Source organism: Aquila chrysaetos, chromosome 5, assembly GCF_900496995.4.
Source record: "Aquila chrysaetos chrysaetos chromosome 5, bAquChr1.4, whole genome shotgun sequence".
Classification (NCBI taxonomy): Eukaryota; Metazoa; Chordata; class Aves; order Accipitriformes; family Accipitridae; genus Aquila; species Aquila chrysaetos.
Genome location: NC_044008.1, coordinates 38,063,016 through 38,086,510, shown reverse-complemented (window position 1 = coordinate 38,086,510; position 23,495 = coordinate 38,063,016). Strand labels below are relative to the sequence as shown.

Below are 23,495 nucleotides of genomic sequence, written 5' to 3'. Positions count from 1 at the left end.
TCTCTGGGTGCCCTACACCATGTGGTTGTTCGGACCCTCTCTGTCCTTGTAGATGCACTACAAATATCTCTGCTTGTTGCTCTTCACTGTGTTTTTGGTGTCCCTGTTGGTTTTTATTGCTCAAAAATGCACTTTTCTTTCCTGGTTGACTTTGATTATTGGGAGCAAACCAAAATACACATAAATGTGTGTGAGTGGTCTGGGTGGTTTAGGGGTTGGCATCAAAATTAGTATGGTGTGTTTATTTTTGTTGTGCTGTCTTCTCTTTCTCCCGTTAGCTAATTGCTGCTCTGAAGTCCCCTTAACGGTGACTGATGTTACCGAAGCTGCGCTGGTACAGCTCTAAGATGGCAGGAGCTGCTTTGTGTGCATCTCCCTTTGCCAGCACCCACCACCGTGCTTCTCTTCACGTGGGACCCTGTCCCACCTTTGAGTGAGGGCCTTGACGAGGGGTAGGTTTTAGTTACCCACCCGGAACCCTTTCCCCAGGACAGGCATTGCTTGGTGCCATCGGCACTGCCCCAGACTCTCAGTGGATTTGCTTTTTCCGCGTCGAGCAGTGCTTGTGCTGGCCGCCGCCTGGGCTTGGCTCTGTTCCACTTCTGTCCTCGGCGGTGGTGAAAGCACGTTCCTCGTGATGGGAAAGCCTCCGCGAGAAACACAAAGGGCTTTCATTAGGGGAGGCAGTGGCGGGCGGACGCGGACGGCCAGCGCCGGTACGGGGAAGCTTCACCCCATGTAACTCTTGCGGAGCGGTTGCTGGAGACATACAAGCTCCCTCCAGCAGCAAGCACGTAGCGGCTGCATTTGCACTCACCAGCATTTAATCTTCGAGCCTACCCAGCAAGGAAAGAGAAATAAATTTTCCTTCTGCAAAGGGGATTTAGGGCCCAGAAGCGTTAAGTGATTTGCTCGGGGGGTAGCGTGCATTGGAGCTGGAAGCCAGGAGGGTGCAGGGCTCGCTTCGGGGAGCTGGAGATCTCCGCTAGCTCAGCCTTGCTGGCTGGAGGAGATGCGAAAGCCGCTGCTCGAGGGTATGAGTGCTGCCCGATGGCCCTGATGCCAGCATCTCCCTTGGCTTGTGGCCCAACGGAGAGAGCTGGGTGCCTGCCGACAGTGAGAGCGGCCGGCAGAGCTGCCCTGCGGTACCCGGGGCTGCCTTGGCTCCCCCCAGGCATCATGCAGCCACCAGCAGGTGAATCTCCTGACCTTGCTTGATAAAGCAGGAGGATGAAAAGCCGTGGCACTGGGAGATAAGACGCATGGAGCGGGGCGGGGGGATTCAGGCATTGATCCATCTGACTCTTCCTCTGGCATGGCTTTTGGCTTTTTTCGGATGTGTCCCAGCGAGGCAGCTCTGTTCTGCCCTTGCCCTTGGAGAGCCACACTGGGCCTTTTTATTTTGCTCTTGAGCTTCGGGCAAGGGAGCAGGAGAGCTGCCTTGTCTCCCCACGGTTGCTAAACGAGGCTCTGTTTGTTCCAGTGCACGGTGAAATATGAAATCCCATCAAGCCGCCTCGCTTATTAGAGAGATCTCAGCGAGCTGCTTATTATGCACCATGGCATAATGCAGATTACGAATGTGACCGGGCGATAATTAGCAGAGCTGGAACTGTAATTAAACGCTCCTGTGCTGCGCTGTGGTTTCTGTCGCAAAGTGGAAGGAAGCTGAACGATTTCAAAACCCGCAGGTCCTTGGTGTGCACACGCAGCCGCTGCTCCTGGGGCGATGGGGGCGAGTGCTCCCCATCACCGCCTGGGCTTTTGCTGCTCCCCTCCAAAGTCAGGCAGCCCTGCCTGGTTCCTCTCTGGCTATTTCATTGCTGGAGACTTGCTTTTGGTTTGCAAAATCTGGTGTTGAGGAGCGGTTTGTTTTCTTGAGCCCCTTCAAAGGAGCCTCACGCTTCCTTCAAGATCTTCCTTGCCCTGGATCTGATGAGATGGGCAGGATGAGGTTGCTGTATTTTGGGAGGCAGGGGGGGAGTGATTTGTCTGTGGGAGCACAGCCCTCCTCTCTGGCAGGCTTGTTATGCCAAAAACACCCTTCTCAAATCCCATGGGATGCAGCTGGGGCACCGGCCACGGGGCAGCCTTGGAGGTGGGTGGCAATGGAGAGCTGGGGACGGGCTCCTGGGGGAGAGCTGGTCCTGCCAGTGGGAGGTCGGAGGCAGTGCGTGGGGAAAAGAGCTGTGGAGCACGAGCTGTGCTGCTGGCAGAGGGGACCTTGTGGTGCAGCCACTGCTGTTTGAGACCTCCAGGCCATCTTTAATGCTCAGTGGGGTGGATGTGCTCTGACAAGCTGTCCGGAGAGTGGACGGACGCAGAACAAGGAGAGGGCTGCAGGCACGCAGGCAGAAGGTGCTGGAAGAGCAAATCCACTTGCCCTGGCAGAGCCAGAAGATCTCCAAGTTCTCCACGGGGGTCACATTCCCTGTCCCCTGCCTGCAGCCACCCCTGTGGGAGCAGGCAGAAAGCCGCTGGGTGGATGTGATGTGCTCCTCTGCCTAGAGATTTGCCTCTTGCACCTTCTTCACTCGCGGATGGTGTTTGTGTTGCTGAGGATGCGGAGAGGCTTTGTGGGGCCACGAGTTGATGGGGAGATGGGATGCTCCAGCCACTCGCTGTAGTTCTGGGCACCATTTTCTGTGGGGCAGGTGAGGTTGGACATGCACGCTTCTGCTGGAGTTATTTATCTTGCTTAAAGGAAGGAGGTGTGTGAACAAGAGAGGGAGCAGATGATTTTGGCAGCTGGTCAGGACTGGGATGCCAGTTCAGGGTGGAAGTCTGACCGTTTGGTGGCTGTCAGCAGCAGTGGCCAAGGAGAGCCAGCAACAAGGTTGGAGGTTGTCATGGGCTGGTGTCTGTGTCTGCTCTTGGTGGCCAGCAAGCTTGGCCTCTTCAGGTTTATAATCATCTCTCCTCAGCAGAGGCTTAGGGGGACATCTCTTGGTGTAGTGCTGGATGCTCTAGAGGGATCTTCCCCTGCTTGAAACCGAAACCCAGATCAGCGCTCACTGCTGACTTGATTAGTTTCCTCAGTGTGCTTCTCTTTTGAGGTTGCTCAGTATCTTACCAAGATCATAAACTGTAAAGAGAGGAGGTCTGAGCAGAGGATGAGCAGCTAGCCCCAAAACTGCTGCAAATCCTTGTGAGCCAGGGCGACGGGATGACTGACTGCGGCTGGCTTGGCTGATGAACCCCGAAGGACAGGATGGTCTCCACCCTACCCTTCCCTTGGCCAGGGAAAATCAGCCCGTCAGCCATCCTTCTCCTAACACTGCTGTAATCTGCTAGCGTGGCAGAGCGGCCAAGGACCTTGGCTTGTCAGCGGCAGGGTGACTTGGCCGTGGTTTCACTTGCCGTGTTGGCTTTCCAAGCTGGCTCTGGCTGTGAGATGTGGTTTCCATGTGCAAGGAGAGCATGATGGCTGGTGCAGTTGGCTCTGCCATCGGCCGGATCAGGCTCTGAAGCAGATACTTGTGCAGAGAAGAGAGATGTCATCTGAATGCCTGTATCTTCAGGTGGTCACAGGGTAGACTTGGGAGGAGGAGGATGTTGGTTTTCATGGGTGCTGGAGGGAGACCGCTACTCGTTTGTCCTGTCCTGCCAGTTGAATAGAAGCCTGTAATTTTTTTTCTTCTAATGAGCCATCAGGTCCAAAGTCATTGACTGCATTAACATCTGAGCAATAGCCAAAAGGCATCCTCGGCGGGGATGATTAGACCGGCTTTGCCGTCAGGGAAGGAACTTGGCAGAAACTCTTTCAAGTGGGAGAGCAGATATCTCCTGCAGAGGGACGTTTGGGTGTGATCTATATGACTACAAAGTGCTGGCTCTTCAGGGTTACGTGGGTATGGGCACGCCAGGGTGGGAGAGATCTGCGAGATCCTTGTCCTCTGACGGGGTGTGGGACTTGAACTGCCTGCTGGCACAGGCATTGAGAAGGTGGCAGCCCTGGGCTTGAGGTTCTCCAGGAATGTAGATGCCTGTTGATACTCGTTCTCCTTCCCGTATTCCCGATGGTGACCGGCGTGTTTCTCCTTCCCCACAGATGGAGTCTCCGGTCTCTACGCCTGCTGTGTTGCCCTTGCACCTCCTTGTCCCCGTCGTCAACAACGACATCTCGTCGCCTTGTGAGCAGATCATGGTACGCACCCGCTCAGTGGGAGTGAACACCTGCGACGTGGCCCTGGCCACCGAGCCCGAGTGCCTGGGCCCCTGCGAGCCTGGGACCAGCGTGAACCTGGAGGGCATCGTCTGGCAAGAGACGGAGGACGGTAAGTGTCACCGGAGAGCTTTTAGCTCTCCTACAATGTCATTTTGGAGTTACGACAATCCCTTCCTTCCCGTGTCCCTGCTGTGTTGCTTGTTGGCACGTCCTGGGCTTTCCCCCCACCATCTGGGTGGTCAGGACAGAGGAGCTGTGTGGGAGCAGCCCTTAATCTGTCCAGCAAAGGGAGTAACGGGCCAAAACTTGCGTCAGCCCAATGCGTTGCGTTATCCCCTTGCCCAGACAGCAGGCAAAAATCTAAGCTGCCGTTTCTCTGCCTTTCTACAAGAGCTAACTTGTTCTGGAGGTGCCAGAGGAAAGGCCGTGCCAGCCTGCATGGGAACTTGACGGAGTTGACTTCGTTTCTGCTTGGCAACCCACAGGTCTGTCACAAAAACGCTCAAACCCTGGGAGGTGGCAGAAATCTCCTGCTGGATTAAAAAACCCCAGCGGAGCTTTCAAAATCGACTCGGCGGGAGATCAGGCTCTCGTCTCTCTTGCCAAGCCAATCGAATCTTTTTTTCCGCTGGAGCTCGTCTCATCTGCGCACAGCTTGGTTTGCTTTCCCAGGTCCTTTGATGGGTTTTCGTTGCTGTTGGGGCTCTGCCAAGTAACACAGGGATGAATAGGTGGCTCAGTGGACCACGGCGAGTGCTGGAACCTGGCCTTCCCTCCAGCCTTGTTGGGATGCTGGAGGTTTCTGCTTTGGGAGGCTCGGAGTGAGCTCCTCGTATTTGTGTCTGGCTTCAGCTGGGGTCTGGAAGCAGAAACAGAGCCCAGAAGCACAAAGGTGAGAGAGCAGCAGTGGTGGAGGCCAGTTGATGGTTCATCTCAGCTGGGTACCCAAGAGCTCCTCTTGGACATCTGCTCTTGCTCTTCCATCGCCACTGCGTGCAAATGAAGCTGTTGGCCTTTATCCCCTGGCTGCTCCTCACTGCTGCTGTCTTTGTTATCTCTGATGGAAGCTGAACTGAAACCTGTGTTCCCATGAGCTGTTACCAGGGGGGTTCCCTTCTTGCCCTGTACTTTGGGAAGGTGGGGATGGGCCCAGTTTGCATTTCCTCTCTCCCTACTGGGAAAATGTTTTTTGAAACTGTGGTTGGTGCAGGACCGAGTGCTGTGATGGCCCCCGATGTGGAGGTGGTGAGCACTGAAATTGTTCCCATTGGGAAAAGCATCGTGACCTGAACTATTTGGGAAGAGAGGAGTGTATGGACCATGCTGGAGGAGACTGTGGTGTGCTAGCTTGGGATGGGGACCTCCACACTCCTCTGCCCTCTCTGCTTCACCATCCATTCCATATGGAAAAACTCATCCAGATTGAGGCAGCCAGGAGCTGGAAGTGCATTTCTGCTGCTGCTCCAAGGCAGAAGGACACCACGCGTTGTAAAATTGGGCCTGAGGATCCTCTTCTTTTTGCTGGGCTTGCTGGTGGGTACAAGAAAACACAAAGCAAGAACAATCAGGAGCCCTGCTCTGCGCACCCCAGGGCTGGGGGATCTGCCAGGGGGATCTGCTCAGAGGAAACCCGCGGAAGATCTGCTGAGCTACCAGCACACTGGCACCGCTTATTCGGTGTCTACAAAGAGCCTGATTGCTTTACAAGATGCAATACCTTCAGCTAGGGAAACTGAGCCACGGCTGGGCTGACTGTTGGGACATGCAGCAGTGCAGAGGAGCACTTCTGGGGCTGCACGCTAAGCCCCCCACCACCTCCACATCCCCACCAGCATGCCATTCTGGTGTCATTTTCCTCAACGAAGAAGCCCCAGAGCTGCAGAGTTTGCTGAAAATCCAGGACTGCTGGAGACCTCCATGGGCAGCGGCAAAGCTGATGAGAGCTTGGACCTTGTAGGGGGCTTTTTTTGGGGTGGAAAACGAGAAGAGGCTCATGGTGGGCAGAGGAGCCCACGTGGCTGTGCCAGGAGGGATGAACAGAGCATCCCCAAGGCAGAGAGTGCAAAAACATCCTCCCCTCCGCCAATTCCTGGATGAGAGGCAGTGACATGGGAGCGGTTTCTGGTTTCCCCTCCCTTTTCTCCTGCTCCTCACCCCACCATGAAGCTCTGCGGCCCGTCTGCCTGTCTGTCCGCATTACCCCTTGCTTCTGCAGCCACTGTTTCGGCGTGTGCCTCGGGGGCGCCCCGCGATTTCCCACAGCCTGGCTATTTTTAGTCTGCAGTGATTCAATGAACTCGCGCAAAGATCCTTCTCTGCCAGCTGCTGCTTGGTTGCCGCTGTCGGGTGCGATGACTTCTATGGCCAGCCCTGCAGAAGACAAGCCGTGCCGTTGCCTTTGGTCACTTCTGGTCATCTGCACGCGTTGGCTCCTGTCGTAGCAGCATCTCTCGTCCTCAAGTGGAAAGTCAGGGTGAAACTGTCCCTATTTCTGGCTTGGCATCTCTCTCCTGCCTTCCCGTTGTTAATGGTGGGAGTCAAGGGCAATGCTGGAGGAGATGCTGGCCATGGCTGTCCAAAACTGGAGCTTGTGAAATGGATGCAGCGAGCATCTCCCCTTGCCCAAAGGATACAGAGGAGAAAGCTACACCAAGGGGATGTCTGCAAAGTCAAATAAGATGCTTTCACCATGTGTGAGCACGCCTGTGTGTCTGGAGACTATCCCCAAGATCTCCAGAGGATTCTCAGCACCCTCACCCAGAGGGGTCTGTCTCTCTCCCTGTGTGCTCCTTGTGATGCTGCAGCCTCGCTGGACCACTTGGAAAGACCCCAGGGCAGCAGGAGCAGCTCTTGGCTTGCATCAAGAATCCTCTCCAATGGTGGAGAGGAGCTTGCTGGCTCAACTACAGCAGCTGCTTTTTCCCCAGGGGTGAGATCCCTGAATCCCCTGGAACGATTGGCATGGGGAGGTACAGAACTACAGTTGCTCCCACTTACGTCCCGGTTCCCTGAGCAGGATGCTGTGGACACTTCTGGATCTTGGCTGGCCCCCTGCCACTGGGCAGCATCGCGAGCGGTTCCCACCGAGCCTCTCAGGAGATGGGCATCTCTTCTCAGCAGCACGATGCCTCCTTGAAAAATGGATTTGTGTCGGACGTGCCCCTTAGACTCCTGTAGTAATTGCTCTGACGTGGACCTTTTTGCAAGCTGCTCTTCTCCCAGCTGTGTGGTAATGGCATGTTGCCCCAAGCCGAAGGGATCTGTGTTGCTCCGCGCACGCTGGCAAAAGTGTATTTGGGCTCAGGCAGTTGCTGTTTACTAGCTTGTTCACCCCAAAGAAGCCCATGGCTTGTTGGAGACATCTGCCTGCCTCAAATGTCTCTGGAAGGGGTTGGGTAGAGGAAGGCAACATGGTTCTTTGACCAGAGCTCCCTTTTTATAGAAAATGGCTTTTGGGTTGGCCCTGGGGCTGTGAAACTGGGGAGAAAGGCTCCTAAAGCCAAAGCCCAGCAATGCTGGAGCAGCCTCAGAAGGACAAGCTGGAGCTGACCCATCTGAGACGGGAGCACGAAGCTCCACCACATCCCTTCTGCCTTGAACACCAGCTTTGTCCTCTCCGCCTGCTAGAAAACCTGCTGCAAGACCGTGATCGCTGCCAAAGGCATCCTGGTGGGGTCCCACCACCAAACATCTGGCTCTGGGCTTTTGGTCCATCTGCCTCGCCGCTGCTCCATGTTGGTGTCGGGCTGAGGTCTGATCTTGCCAGTGGTGGGCACCGGTTGTACGTGCTCTCCCACGGCCATGCTGGTGACACTGTCCCTTTGCTGAGCCTGTCTTGTGCAGGGATGTGTTTTATTGAAACGCCTTTGGTGGGGAGCAGCTGTCTTGGTAATTCCCCTAATTCTGTTAGGTGTGATTTTGATCTGCAGGAACTATTAACTGATCTAATTACACCGGAAAGCATCGCTCTGCTGCCTCATTAGCTGCTGGGTCTCCTCCTTCCCCCTCAGTGGAGCTGGTGTCACCTGGCTTGGAGCATGTCACCTCCTTACCTCCACTTGCAGCAGGCGGACCGGTTCCCAGCGCCACAACGGTGCTGTTCACAGCTGAAAGAAGCTGGCATCTGGCACGCAAAACCTCTGAGCAATGAGGATCATGGTGTGGCAGCACCGAGAAAACGGCAGCAAACTCTCTCTGCATCCCTTCCTCCAGCTCCGTGCTGGGACGGCGATGGCAGGTTGCCCATGGCCGAGCTTTGTGCACTCTGGGTGTTTGGATTGCCCTTTTGCAAACATGTCTTGGGGGTATGATGGAGCGTGAGCACCCCTGGGGTCTGCAGATGCCGGCGTGGATGTGTCCTTGCTTGGAGCAGGAGATGCAATAGATTGGGAGAGGATGGGGAAGGATTGGAGGATGAGGGCAAAGACTGGAAGGTTTTACTGCAACCGGGAGGAAGCCTGACCCCAGATTTGATGGCTTTGCTTGTTGAGTGTGCTGCCTCGCTGTTACCCGCAGCCTTCAGTTGCGCCTCCGGTTGCTCTTTGCCTCTGGGGATGTTTTAAAAGGGGGATGTGCCAAGACTGCACTGCTTATGGGTGGCCTTTGGGGCTTCAAAGGGGGCTGCGTCATCCCCTGCGTCCACATTCCAGTCTTCTTAGCCGTGCATACTTGAACCCAGAAACAGGAGGTGAGTTTTTAAGGCTGATGCAGCAAGGGTGAGGAGCGGGAATATAGATTTCTCATTTGCTTTAATGGCATTTCCCAAAGTAACGAGTGGTTGTAAATCCCCTCCAAGGTTGCTGAGCTGATGCACAGGCTCGACGCGCTCCTGCGAAGCCTCCTAAAGCTGTGACAACACGGCTGTGACCGCTCTCATCTTCAGATCAGCAATCCAGCAGCTCACTCCGGGTGGGAGCATCATCCGGTGCCGCTCGGTGACAGGGCATCTTGTCTCCAGTGCTGCGAGGGTTGCTGGTGTTTCAGGCTGCTGCCTCGCACCCTCCTCCTGTTTCACCGATGGATGGGGAGGCTGCAAATCCCCCGAGCACGGTGGCTGCTCGCGTGTTGGTGTAGAGAAGCAGAGCTTTATTATGCATCATTCCTCGGTGCTCCCCCGGCGCCACCGCTTCGTGTCTAATATCTGCTGGCTTGACAGTGCGGGAAGCTGGAGGAGAGCTAATGCACCGCTTATCGCTCTCAAAGCATCTGTCAGCTTTGTACGGAGGCTGTTTTATCAATAGGTGAGCAATATTCTGCTCCAGACAGGACTATTGCTCACGTCCACCTCCCTAAGGCATGTCTGTAACTGCCCCAGGTAATACCAGCTGGGGCTCCTGCTTTAGCTGCCGAGCGCTGGATTAAAGGACTTGTTTACAAGGAGGCTCTTGAGCTGCAAGCTGCTCTGCCACACTTTCCTGGGAGCTAAATTGGTTTCGATTCCTCTGCCTCCTTCCTCCAGGAGCATGAGGATGGAGGTCCAGGCTGCTTGCAGGTGGCTCTGGGGGCTTGGTGCTGTGGCTGTGCTCTGCCTGCCCTTCCAAGCCATGAGAGGCACCAAGGTCCCCAAAATCCTGGAGACATCTTCTGGATGGCCTTCAGGCCATGGAGAGAGAGCTGCGGCCCCCACTCCCACGTGGGTGCTGGCCAGCGTGTGTCGCAGTGGGATGGGCTGTCCTCTTGCAGGATGATGTTAGAACCTTGCTCATAGTCACATCATCAGTGTTACCAAAGGTGGACACTTGTTGCGGGGTTTGGGCAAGAGCATGGCAGTGGGTGTTGTGCGTGTTCAGCAGGTCCTGGTGAACTAAATGCCCATCCCATGGGATTAGCGACATGCGGTGCGACTTCCCACAGTCACTTCAGTCACCAGAACTCACAAACACACCCGTGCTGGCTCCTTGTCCCTTGGTGTGACCCAAGCTGAAGGTTTGCCTGCTGCTTTTTCCATGCTCCAGCATCCGAGGCCCCTCTCGTAGCCCTCCTGTCCCTTGGAAAGCAGGGCATTAGACGGCCAGGGACAGTCATCTGCCACGGGAGCATCCATCCTGGTGTGGTTTAATGGAATGATCCTATCTCCCTCTGACCCTGCCAGGGAGACTGTACTGAGTTTGTGGCAAGGGTTTGGTAGAGGGAGGCTTCTCTGTGAGAAGACACCAGAAGCTGCCCCCCCGTGTCGGACAGAGCCAGCCCCAAGACAGACCTGCTGTCGGCCAAGGCTGAGCCCATCAGCGATGGTGGTAGCACCTCTGGGATAACACATTTAACAAGGAGTAAAGAACTGCTGCGCAACAGCAGCCGGAGAGAGGAGTGAGAATATGTGAGAGACACAACCCTGTGGACTCCAAGGTCAGTGAAGAAGGAGGAGGAGGAGGTGCTCCAGGCACAGGAGCAGAGATTCCCCTGCAGCCCATGGGGAAGACCACGGTGAGGCAGGCTGTCCCCCTGCAGCCCAGGGAGGTCCACGGGGGAGCAGATCTCCACCTGCAGCCCGGGAAGGACCCCACGCCAGAGCAGGGGGATGCCCGAAGGAGGCTGTGACCCCGTGGGAAGCCCGCGCTGGAGCAGGCTCCTGGCAGGACCTGTGGCCCTGTGGAGAGAGGAGCCCACGCTGGAGCAGGTTTTCTGGCAGGACTTGTGACCTGCGGGGGACCCACGCTGGAGCAGTGTGCTCCTGAAGGACTGCAGCCCGTGGAAGGCAGCCACGCTGGAGCAGTTCGTGAAGAACTGCAGCCTATGGGAAGGACCCACGTTGGAGAAATTCATGGAGGACTGTCTCCCGTGGGAGGACCCCACGCTGGAGCAGAGGAAGAGTGAGGAGTCCTCCCCCTGAGGAGGAATGAACGGCAGAAACAACGTGTGATGAACCGACCACAACTCCCATTCCCCATCCCCCTGCGCTGCTGAGGGGGGGAGGTAGAGAAATCGGGAGTGGAGTTGAGCCTGGGAGGAAGGGAGGGGTGGGGGGAAGGTGTTTTATGATTTGTTTTTATTTCTCATTATCCTACTCTGATTTGATTAGCAATAAATTAATTTCCCCAGTTGAGTCTGTTTTGCCCGTGAGGGTAATTGCTGAGTGATCTCTCTCCTCGCTGGGTGAGGTGGCCCTTGTGCTGGCCATCCCCTGCCCCGTGGTGTCCTCTGCTCTCCTGGCAGCAGCAGCTGGAGCTTTTGCAGTTTGGCCACGCAACAGCTTTGGGTGTTGTGTCCTAAAGCCTGGGGGCTACGGGTCGGGCCAGGTTCCCTGCACGTGAGCAGGGCTTATGGCAAAGCTGGAGCATCCCAAAAGTGATGCAGCTGGAGGGGAAATGAATTGAAGAAAGGGCATCCAAAAGCCGGGGCATCCCAAAGATGATGCAGCTGGAGGAGGAATTCACAGAAGAAGGACTTTGAATGCTTCTGGGTGCTGGAGGTTTGGTGGTGCCCTGGAGCAGCATCAGTGCAAGCTGCATCCCTGCTCCTGCTCACTGGTGCAGATGGGATGTGGGGCTACACTGACTCTGGATCTGAGCTGGTTCACAGACCTGCAGGCAAACTACTGCTCCTTGGGGTGGGAAATGCCACTGGCTGTCATCCCGTTGCCTTGAAGAGGTCCCCTGCACCCCAAAATTAGCAGAAAGCTAGCAGAGCTCTCAGCAGCTGTCCTCTCCAACTGCAGAGGCAACATTTCCTTGCTCCCCACAAGGCTGGGGATGCTCCTCCAAGCGCTCTAGCAGTCCCCACGATGCTTGAGGACCTGGCCTCGCCGGAGACAGCTCAGTAGCATCATGGCTGTGTGATGTTGAACCATGCGATGAACTGGCCATGCATGGGTCTGACAGCATCTCTGCTCGCCGTGGATGCTGGCACGCTGGTTTCTCAGCAGGGTTTGGAGATGTGCTTGGCTGGGCTTGGGGGGGGCTTCATATTTGAAAAGGGGGAAAATGCGCCCCAGGTTCCCTGAAGTGCCCTAAGGGTGCTTGGGGGGGACCTGGGGCACGTTTCCCCCGATGCGATGGCTCCTGGTGCCCACGGCCCTGGTCTGCAAGCAGAGACACCACCACCTACATTTTAACATGGAAGAGCTGTGCCCCAGCAGGGACTATCCATCCGAAAGGCTTAAACTGGTCTAATTTAGGGCTGTGTTGGGATGGAGGACTTCATGCAGCATTATCCTTGTCCATCCCACGTCCCCACCAGCTGGGTGCACCCACTGAGCCTCAGCTCCACTGCTACAGGGCACCCATGCAGGGACCATACAAGGACCAGGCAGTGCTTTTTTCATCCCCCTGCTCCCTTCATCTCTTTATCCATTTTTTTATAGGATTATCTCATACGTTACCTTCCTAGAGGGCAACCTGGCACCGTCAACCCACTGTTAATTTTTCCTGCCAGGGTACGACTCTGCGGTGACGCGAACACTCGGTGGCTAAGATGCTGAGCGGTTTGCACCCAGATTTGGGTGGTATTGATTGCTTAAGAGCTTCAAAGGTGCCATTTTCCCATGAAACCAGGTGGGACTGGAGTTATCCGAGCGGGATTCCTCCTCTGCAAGAGTATCGCTGCCGGTCTTTGTGCATGAGCATCTCCAGCCTTGGGGACGCGAGGGCATTGCCTCGTCGCTGCCCGCCCTTGCCCTGCCCGTGCCTGCTCATCATCCTGCCGCAGGAGGGGGACACAGCGGGTGAAAAAAGCTGCTTAGGATCTATCCTCAGGGTTTAAATTGTCCTGGGTTATTGTTGGAGGATTAGGAAGGGATTTGGTATGATTGGTTGCAGTGGGTTAAATATAGGCTGGTGTGTGTTGGAGGGTTGACGCTCCAACAGGGAAAGGAGGGACGGCTGTGTGCTGGCTCGCTTTGTCCCTTCGTCTTTCATCTCCTGTGATTGCGGTGGCAGGGAAAAAAAAAAAAGCCAGCATGTCCTTTCTAATCTCGCACGCTGGCCCTGGGATGCACAAGAGACTCCGGTGGCTTGTCGTGCAAGTAACTTCCAGCGGCACACGTGGTCTTCGCTGGCTTCAAAGGATTGAACCGGCGCTGGCTGTGTGGTGGAGGGGGCAGAAGGAGCTGCTCCTCTGAGCCCCGTGGGCAGGAGGGATGGGGTCTGGGTTAGGGCTGCTGGTCCCTCAGCAGCTGCTTGGTCCTTCTGCAGCTCCTGGGAGCATCCTGCAGCAGCTCCACGGAGGTGTCCCGGGGATGGTGGCTTTGGATTGGGGCACAGGATGCAGCCAGCAGCTTCCCTGGGTTTTAAGGAAAGGGAGGACAGGCTCCTGCCTGCCAAAAAAAGCTGCATTAGGGGGAACGGAGGTAGAACACCCTCTGCGTGCCCTCCTTGCGATGCCTGGGATCAGCATCCCCCTCTTTCCCAGCAGTTTCTCCCTGCATGGGGCTGTGGGCTCCCAGCAGTTGGTTTCGACCCCACATCATCTCCAGCATCACGTCCTGGCCATGTCTGTGTCAAGGCAGGTCCCCAGCACCTTCCTCCAAAGGCAGGACCCAGCCTCTCCTGCTCACCGGGATGAGCCGGCTGTAGGTCTTGGCCATGTGCCGGCACCGTGTCTTCCCGTGACTTGCTCCCACTGGAGCACCCAACGTTTTCCAGGAGGAGAAGGAGAAAGAGAAGACCTGCATTTCATTTCTCTTTCTGAAGGAGACCCATGTGTCGGACCTCAGCTCTGTATATTATCCCCCTCGAAGCCGGCAGCTGGCTGCTGGCACAGCACAACGCGGGATACGGGCTGAGATTTATAAACGTGCTTCAGGCGCAGCTGCTGTGGGCTCCCTCGGCAACATCCATCTCCTGGGACTGCGCGGCTGTATATCTCGCTGCGCTCATCAACCCTTGCAAACGAGTTTCCTATCTCCTGAGTTTTACCTTGCTCAGATAAATGTGCTCAGCGCAACAGACTCCGCTCCCGGTCAAATTAGTTCTGTGGTAATCAGAGCGGTCCGTGGTGGGGAGGAAATATCCACAAAGCTGAGCGATGCTGCGAAAGACCCCTTCGCCCCCAAGAAGAGATGCTGAGGGTCCACGTCCTCGGCGCGGGTGTGAGCCAGGCTGCTCCTCTTCTTGAATTGGTGTGAAAAAGCTGAAAACACCAGGTTTTCCGAATGCCCACTGTCTTTGCTCCATGATGGGAGGAGATGCGGTCCCATGGGTGGTTCTCCAGGCAGAGATACGGGGCTGATGGGTGTCCCAGGGGGTGCGGGAGCAAAGTGAAGCAGGGGGACAAGGGTTGTTGCCCCAACGTTGGGTTTTCCTGCCAGGGGTGGTCACCTGTGCGGGGATGCTGGGCTCAGCTTGCCATCTAGTGGCAGTAACAGCCTTTTCTGGAGGGCCGTGGGGTTCACGGCTGCGCACGGCGGGGGGTCATAGCCATGCTGGGGGGTCTGCAGCTCCTTGTTGGGGTCCACAGCCTTGCTGGGAGCTGTCTGCATCTCCCCCGGGAGTTTCCCAGCCCTCGCTCGCCAGAGATCGCCTTCCCTGCCTGAGCACACATGGAGCCAAGGTGGGTCTTCAGGCCCCCCCAGATCCTGCAGCCCTTTGGGTGTCGCTGGTTAGCATCTCCATGAAAATAGGGAAGAGCGCTGAGCGGCTTAAGGAGGAGAGATTGAGTGGACGCTGGCCAGAGCCGTGCCAAGAGAGGGGATGAGCTGGGGGTCTCCAGCTCCCATCTTGGTGCCTCTCTAGCCCAGATCCCGGGGTCTCGCCTCTCCCAAGAGCCCAAGACCCCTTGTCCACCTTCCTCCAGCCCTAGAGCTGAGCTCTTCCTCCTGCCTATCTTGAGGGGTAGATCCCCCTTTGCCCTGATGCCCAGGGAAGGGCGAGACACTGTGGGGTCACGCCTGGCCCCGTCTGACCCTCTCCCCTCACCTTACAGGTATGCTGGTGGTCAATGTCACCTGGAGGAACAAGACGTACGTGGGGACGCTGCTTGACTGCACGCAGCACGACTGGGCACCTCCGCGGTAAGCGGGCGGCGGGGTTCGGCAGCACTGCCTCAGCCCCCTTCACCCAGGACCAGAGGGCAAACCCAGCCACGTACGGCCCCCGTGGCACCCTGTACGCTCTGCTCTGTGCCCGTGGGGCTGCCCGTGGGGGTCGGCATCTCCTCCTTGCCCAACCGAGCTGCTCCCATGGCTCTTCGCCCCCGCAGTCGCAGGCTCCCTTGTCCTGGAGACCGGAGATGGTTGAGCATTTGCCAGCGGACCTCTCTGGTTCCTTTTTACTGGTCAGTGGGGGGACGAGCCTGCAGGATTGATAGCGAGGGGAGGAAGGGGGTCCCCACCAAGCAGTGGGGATGGCGTAGCCCGGCACGGCCATGTCTCCATTAAAACCTCCTTGTCCTCATCCCGGCAGGTTCTGCGACTCTCCCACCAGCGACCTGGAGATGCGCAACGGCCGGGGCAGGGGCAAACGCATGCGCCCCAACAGCAACACGCCCGTCAACGAGACCGCCGCCACCTCGGACAGCAAAGGGACCAGCAACAGCAGCAAGACCCGGGCGGGAGCCAACAGCAAAGGGCGTCGGGGAAGCCAGAACTCCTCGGACCACCGCACGCCGCCCGGCGGCACAGCGGAGGACGTGAAGGCCAGTCCCTCCTCCGTCACCAAGCGGAAGAGCAAACCCCTCTCTGACATGGAGCTGAACTCCAGCTCGGAGGACTCCAAGGGCAGCAAACGCATCCGCACGAACTCAATGGGCTCGGCAGCCGTGCCACCTGCCGCAGTCAAGGTGGAGCCGGCTGTCCTCGACCGAAACTGCCCTTCTCCCATCCTCATCGACTGTCCCCACCCAAACTGTAACAAGAAGTACAAGCACATCAACGGGCTGAAGTACCACCAGGCCCACGCGCACACGGATGACGACAGCAAGCTGGAGGCCGACGTGGACAGCGAGTACGGCGAGGAGCCCTCCCTGCACGCGGACATCGGGAGCTGCAACGGTGCTGCCGTCTCTCAGAAGGGCTCGCTCTCGCCGGCTCGCTCGGCCACCCCCAAGGTGCGCTTGATGGAGCCCCACAGTCCCTCCCCGTCCAGCAAGTTCGGCACCAAGGTCCCCTGCAAGAAGAAGCTGGGTGGGGAAGGAGACACCGACCCGGGTGCCCTGTCCAATGACGGCTCTGAGGATGGTCCCTCGGTGGCCGATGAGACGAGTAACGATGGCTTTGACTCTCTGGAGAAGCGGTGTGTTGATAAAGACAAGTCAAAGAAGGCATCTGGTGCCAAGCCAGAGAAGATCCCTTCCAAAAGCTTGAAGTCTGCCAGACCCATTGCGCCAGCCATCCCCCCCCAGCCGATGTACACCTTCCAGACAGCCACCCTCACCACGGCCAGCCCCGGTTCCTCCACGGGCCTCGCCACCACTGTGGTCCAGACCATGCCCAACAGCCCTCAGCTCAAACCCATCCAGCCCAAGCCTACGGTGATGGGAGAGCCCTTCGCGGTCAACCCTGCCCTCACCCCTTCCAAGGAGAAGAAGAAGAAGGACAAGAAGAAGAAGGAGCCCAAGGAGGTGGAAAACCCTTTGACTCCCGGCAAAGCCTGCAGAGCAGAGGAAGGCAAGAGCCCTTTCCGGGGGGAATCCAGCGACCTGGGGATGAAAGGTGAGGGGCTGCTGAACGGCTCGTCCGATCCCCACCAGAGCCGGCTCGCCAGCATCAAGGCCGAGGCAGATAAAATCTACAGCTTCACCGACAATGCCCCAAGCCCCTCCATCGGTGGTGCCAGCAGGCTGGAGAACACCAACCCAGCCCAACCCATGACCCCGCTGCACGTCGTCACCCAGAATGGGGCAGAGGCGAGCTCAGTGAAGACCAACAGCCCGGCCTACTCGGACATCTCCGACGCCGGGGAGGATGGGGAGGGCAAGCTGGAGAGCGTGAAAGCGAAGGATCCGGAGCAGCTGGTCAAGGAAGGTGCCAAAAAAGCTCTTTTCCCCCCTCAACCGCAGAGCAAAGAGTCTCCCTACTACCAAGGCTTTGAAACCTACTATTCCCCTGGCTACCCCCAGGCAAGCCCAGGGCCCTTGAATCCCGGCAGCCAGGCCGCGGCCGAGACGCAGGCCTTGAAGCTGAAGAAGGACGAGGAGCAAGAGAACCCGGAGGTGAAGGTGAAGAGCGAAGGCTGCGAAGAGAAGAAGGCAGAGCTCGGCGGCTCCAGCCAGCAGCCTTCAGTCATCCAGCAGCGTCCCAACATGTACATGCAGTCCCTCTACTACAACCAGTACGCCTACGTGCCCCCCTACGGCTACAACGAGCAGGGCTACCACGCTCACCTGCTGAGCACCAACCCTGCCTACCGCCAGCAGTACGAGGAGCAGCAGAAGCAGCGGCAGAGCCTGGAGCAGCAGCAGCAGCAGCAGCAGCAGCGAGGGCTGGAGAAGAAAGCGGAGCTGGGCTTGAAGGAGAGGGAGGCAGCGCTCAAAGAGGAGTGGAAGCAAAAGCCGCCCATGCCCCCGACGCTAACCAAAGCCCCGAGCCTCACGGATCTCGTCAAGTCCGGGCTGAGCAAGGCCAAGGAGCAGGGAGGTCCCGACATGGCCAAATCTGTCATCATCCCCAAGCTGGAGGATTCGTCCAAGCTGTCCGGCAGCCAGGTTGCTGAGGGGCTTAAGGTGAAGCTGAGCGAGGCCAGCCACCTCGGGAAGGAGACTGCTGAGACGAAGGCTGGCTCTGAGTGTGGCCGGCAAGCAGAGGTGGACCCTGTGCTCTGGTACAGACAGGTAATGCCCTCCCGCTGCCCGCTCGGCCCTGCCCGCCAGCCCAGCGGTGGGCTTTCTCCTGGAGGAAGCCCCTCACTGTGGCTTCGCTGCAGGGGATTGCTGGGGCCGTCACCTCAGAGAATGTGTGTTGTCCTCTGCTTGTGATGGGACTCCGTGAGGTTCCCTTGGGGCCAGCAAAAGCACGGGGCTGGAAAGCCATGGATGGGCCAAGGAGAGCCCGGGGAAGGGCAGTGGGGTTCCCCGGTCTCCTCCGAATCGAGCCTGGTTTTGGGACAGGCAGGGCTGGGGGGAGGCGGCTGCTCTGATGGTTGGCTGGTTCTTGCAGGAAGCCGAGCCCCGGATGTGGACCTACGTGTACCCGGCGAAGTACTCGGACATCAAGACAGAGGACGAGCGGTGGAAAGAGGAGAGGGACCGAAAGTTGAAGGAAGAAAGAAATCGAAGCAAAGAAGCCGCATCCAAGGAGGACGGGAAGGAGAGCAGCAGCTCCGAGTGCAAACTGACCCCCACCGAGGAGGCTCGCATGGTGGGGAAGGACCCCAGACCCAGCGTCCACGTCCCTGTGTCTTCACCCCTCACGCAGCATCAGTCCTACATCCCCTACATGCACGGCTACTCCTACAGCCAGTCGTATGACCCCAACCACCCCAGCTACCGGGCCATGCCCACTGTCATGATGCAGAATTACCCAGGTAAGGAGCCGGGGGTCTTCTCGGGGACGTCCCTTCCCAGGCTGTCCTTCTCGCATGGGGCAGCACACGTACAGAGCCGTGTGCTCCCACTGTGCCGCCTGAAGACTCCTCATGCCCTGACTGCTTTTTCTCCCCCCACCCCTCAGGATCGTACCTACCCTCCAGCTATTCCTTCTCCCCGTACGGGAGCAAGGCGTCTGGGAGCGACGACAGCGACAAGTCCCGAGCCAGCCCCAGCGTGAGTTGTAAATCCAGCTCGGAGTCCAAGGCCCTGGACATCCTGCAGCAGCACGCCAGCCACTACAAGAGCAAATCGCCCACGGTGAGGGTCAGGAAGGTGCTGGCTTTGCCCAGCTCTGTGCATGAGCTTCGGGATGATCCCTGGATCCTATAGCCAGCCTGGAGCAGCTCTGCCTGCTGTGGGTTTTTGCTCTTCCCACTGCTGTAGGACACCTTGGGCCGTGGAGTAATCCCACAACACAACCCCTTTGGGATGGACGAGCCAAACCTGTGGGCAGGTCTGGCCCAGAGAAGCACCCGGGCTCCTCCAGGCCCTGCAGCAAGCCGGTGACACTTGCTCTCAGCCCTGGAGCTGGTGGGTGGGATGCAGGGGCTGTCTCCGTCCCACGTCAGTGTAGGGTCACGAGCTCCTCCTGGGCTGAGCTGGGAGATGGAGCTTGGAACACGGTGAGGAAAGAGCTGCCCTCAAACAGGACCTGCATCCTCGCCACTGCTTTTGGGCTGGTCACTGGCCATCCCATCATCTCCCAGCAGTGTCGTGGGGAGCCTTTGGACAAAGGCGGGGGGAATATCATCCCGATGGGGCAGCCTCGAGCGCCTGGCGTGGGTCTGATGCTGCCCTGCGCAGCGGGGTAGCCGGTAGTGTCCCTCAGCGTGCGTCTGCTTTCTCCTCTCCAGATAAGCGAGAAGACGTCTCAGGAGCGGGACCGCAGCGGCTGCGGAGTGGTGGGAGGCGGCGGGAGCTGTAGCAGCGTCGGGGGAGCTGGCGGGGGAGAGAGGAGCACCGACCGGCCCCGCACCTCGCCATCTCAGCGCCTGCTCTCGACGCACCACCACCACCACCACCTCGGGTACTCGCTGCTGCCGGCGCAGTACAACCTGCCCTATGCAACAGGTAAAAGCTGAACCTCACGCTGGCGCTCAGCCGGGGCCGCGGGCTCGCCTCGGGGGAGCCGGGAAAGAGCCGTAGCCACCTTCGGGCAGCGCGAGCCCTTGTGCCGAGCTTTGCTTTGACCGAATCTGGCGCTTTCCAGCTCCCCCGGCACAGCTGGATGCCCATCCTGGGCTGCCGGCTCCTGACGCCGCTTCTCCTCCGCAGGTCTCTCCTCCACAGCCATCGTCGCCAGCCAGCAAGGCTCCGCTCCCTCCCTATACCCACCTCCCCGGAGGTGAGAACGGTAAGGCTTTCCTCCTGCGGGCACCGGCACGGCCACCCTGCTTCGCCCGTGGGCAACCGGGCTGGGGCGGAGGCGGCCGGGCCGGGTACGCAGGAGGGTGCCCTTGAGGGCGGAGGGTTTGGGGTTTGCTCCGTGGCCCCGGGGGCTCGCGGGGCTGCCGGCAGCGGGAGCTGACATGACCTTGGGTCGTGGCAGGACGTGATGCGCCAGGACGCCTGGGCTGGACGAGACATGTGACTGGCTCACATGGGGAAGCGCTGGAGACTCCTTTAGACATCAGTTGAATGGTGTTAATTGTTCTGCTTGACGTTCCTGCCGCGATCCGAGGCAGACTGTCTTCTCCCCCCTCATCGGACACACACTGACTACCCCCCCCCCCCCCCCACCCCTCCCCTTTGGTGAGTGGGCGAGCTGGTACCTGCGGAAATATTTATTCTACTGGGCACTGGCGCTCGGGATGGAGGTGACTCGCCTGCCTGGTGCATATGAAGAGGAAACGGAAGCACTGAGGTTTCTCGAGGGATTTGGGACCCCGCCGTGTCTCTGCGAGCTGCTGCTTCACGATGGGGCTGAGCGCCACGGGACTGGGGGCAGGCAGGGACGCTGCCTGCTCCTCGCCGGGGCTTGACGCGCGGGGCCGAGCCTGCGGTGGAGTTGCAGTCTCAGGAAAGGAAAGGCTGGCTCACACGGAGCCAAGGTGGGTGTCGGGGTCTGGGGGGGGTGGATGTCAGCCTGGCTGGAGGTGGCCGCGGGGCCTGGGGATGTGCTGCATGTGGGGGCTCACCCTCTCCCAGTCCCACGGCTGATCCCGCACCTCACAGCGCCCGCCGCTCTGTGCCGATGGAAGTGGCCGATGGCCGGAGCGGTGGGCTGGGGGAGCTGGGGGCTGCTCTTGGCCCTGGCGAAGCAGCCTCTGCCCCCCGCCCCCCCCAGGGTAGCCAGGGCTCGGTGGGGCTGGGGGCAGCCGGGTGCAGAGCTGGGGGCTGCGCCTGTCGCCCAGCCAGCTGCCAGGGTTCCTCCCCAGTGCCTTGCAGGGGCCAGACCTGCCTGAAACTCCTGCCCGTGGCTTTTCAGTTGGTTTCTGAGCTGTGACTCTGCAAACCCCCGGCCTTTCCTCTGCGCCCCCCCCCCCCTCCTCCCCGGCAAGTGCTCCCCAAACCCCAGGGCAGCGGATCCTGCTCACGTCCACCTTCTGCTTTTAAGGCGGCTTCCCCAGGCGGCGGGCAGAGCCCAGCGAGGAACAAGCACACTTAGGCTCTGCCAGAGGCACTTGGGGCTGTGCCGGGTCCCCCCGCCCCGCGCCGGCTTCGGCCTCATGCCAGGGCTCAGGGCACCAGGCCCTGGAAGAAGCCAGCCCCTGCTCCCAGCTGCTCCCCAGTGCCCGAGGACAGGGGCTTTCTGGTCCTCTGCTCCCCCAGCCCCAGAGCGGCTCTCCCCGGGCCGATTGCTCTACCTCGGCCCCGCAGCAGCCGGGCCGCCCCAAGCTCTCTCCTCGCCTCTCCCCGCTGCCTGGCCGGGGGAGCACGGGGTGGGGGGGGGCCCATCGGTCTCGGTTGTCTGTGTGTGTCCGTGTCGCACCCGGCCCCGAGGGGCCGCTGTACCGGGATGCTCTGCCCGCTGGGCTCTGTACATACTGTAAAAAGCAATTGTTTGAAAGCTGTTGTTTTGGGTTTTGTTTTCTTCCCCCCACCACCACCCCCCCGCCCCCCACTTTACCCAGCTGGAAAGGAGGCGCTCGCTGGTCTCGGCCCTGGGTCGGGTGCCGGCAGCGTGGTGGCCCCAGCCTGCTCTCGTTGTTTGCCTCATTTTTTTTCTTCTACTCTTCGTTGTCTTTGGAAGGAGAGGGGGCCGCGTGGCCTGGCCCGCTCCGGGGGGTCAGGGTAGGTGATGCTGAGCAGCGGCTTGACCCACCCCGCACCCATTACAGAGCCACATGCAGTCACCAGGCTGGGGACGAGGGGTCGGGGTGATGGGGGGATCCCCCCTGCATCCCACCCGTGGAGGAGCATCCCGCCGGCTGCTCCTACCTCCAGCTTCGGTTGGTCCAGCGGAGCCTGGTTCCTGGCACGGCTGGGACCCACCAGCGGCTCCGGGGGCGCGGAGGAGGGTGTCTGGGCTGGGCAAGGGGTGGGGGGGTTGATGGGGGGGCTGCCACGGGCTTTGCTGGCAGTTGAAGGGGATTGGGGTGGGGGGGCTGCTCCCCGCCTTCCCAGTTGGGTCCCAGCTGAGTCTCCCTTTAGGTGTTAAAGGAAACAACGGTTTATGCAGAATAGGTTTGATGTTTTCTGGGTTTTCCTGGTCAGTTCTTGCCTGTGGGGCTGGCACCCCAGCCCCCCTGCAGCGGTGCCGTTCCTCTGCCCGTGGGGTCCCCTGCCCACTGGGTTGCCCCTCCCCAGCCTCAGCCCACCGGGCCCCACGGCCAGGGCATCAAACCGTTGGTGTTTATAGCTCGTTTCCATTGGCGTTGCTGTGTTGGGTTTCATTTCAGTCTTCCTGATTCTGCCCTTCTGTAAAGTGTACATTATTACCAAGTTCCTTGTTTTTTTATATATATATATATAAATATATATATATACAAACTGTACTCTTCTTGCCTTTGTACATTTGGGCAAGGAGAGAGAATAAATCTTTTTAAGAGACAATCACAAACCTGTGAGGGTGGCTTTTTCTTCCTGCTCCCCTGAATTCTGGTCCTTCATCCCCAAAAGCTGTGGCCAGTGATTTTTTTGGGGGGAAGAGGGGGGTGTGTTCACATCTCTGGGGCATCTGAGAGGGCTTAAGCAGACACGCTGCTCCTGATGCCACACTCATCAGTCCACGGCCACCGAGGCTGTGGCGGGGTGGCCCAGTGGGGCAGCAGGTCCTGCCCCCAGCACACTTTGCTTGCTCACAGGCCCTGCGCACCTGGATCCGGCCCCTCTGCTCTGCCACCAGCACCCACAGCTCCACCTGGGGATGCTGCAGCCAAGCTCAGGCATGACAATTTGGGTCAGAACCCCCCCCCCCCCCCCGCCCCAGGCTTGAATCCCTGGGCATCAGCAAGGGACAAGCCGCCCCACGGCCTGCCAGGGTCCTGCCGTACACCAGGCAAGCCCCTCTCCATCACCCCAGGGAGCCACCTTTGGGGGAGGCAGCTGGGGGGCTGGTAGGCCAGAGGGCAGAGCTTGGTTCCTCCAGCTTTGCAGTGGAGGTGACCTATGCAGGAGGCAGCACTCAGAGAAATTAGAAGCAGCTTTTAGATTTTTCAGGAGGGTATTTCTGAAGACCCTTGGTGATGTGAGAGCGCTACATTTGACCACACTTGACTGAGCCAGGGCAGGAGAGTATTTGGTACTTGTCAGAGAAGCACATGCACCGGCACAGCCTCGTAACTGCAGAGCTCAGGAGATCATCCTCACTCCAAGCTCCCGTGACGAGAACCTCACACTTTACCCGTAAGGAAGGAGCAAAGTGGTTCTTCCCACCCCATCCCATTAGGGATGTGCCAGTAGAGGAGCACCATGGGGTGGCAGCAGG

At 58.7% G+C, this 23,495-nt stretch overlaps 1 protein-coding gene across 3 annotated transcripts in view; it reads left to right on the top strand.

Moving 5' to 3' along the window:
• Positions 1–21,635, top strand: part of ZNF609 (zinc finger protein 609) — a 75,065-nt gene extending 53,430 nt beyond the window's left edge. For 2 of the 3 annotated variants that reach the window (XM_030014800.2, XM_030014799.2), the window contains exons 3-10: positions 4,052–4,277; positions 15,026–15,113; positions 15,505–17,869; positions 18,195–18,561; positions 18,708–18,883; positions 19,480–19,696; positions 19,901–19,970; positions 20,175–21,635. In XM_030014800.2, the coding sequence (XP_029870660.1) occupies positions 4,052–4,277; positions 15,026–15,113; positions 15,505–17,869; positions 18,195–18,561; positions 18,708–18,883; positions 19,480–19,696; positions 19,901–19,970; positions 20,175–20,181 (3,516 nt within the window). In that variant the 3' untranslated portion in view covers positions 20,182–21,635. Of the gene's footprint in view, positions 1–4,051; positions 4,278–15,025; positions 15,114–15,504; positions 17,870–18,194; positions 18,562–18,707; positions 18,884–19,479; positions 19,697–19,900; positions 19,980–20,174 lie in introns of all 3 variants that reach the window. The other variant, XM_030014801.2, reaches the window with a different exon arrangement.
• The last annotated feature ends 1,860 nt before the right edge of the window (positions 21,636–23,495 follow it).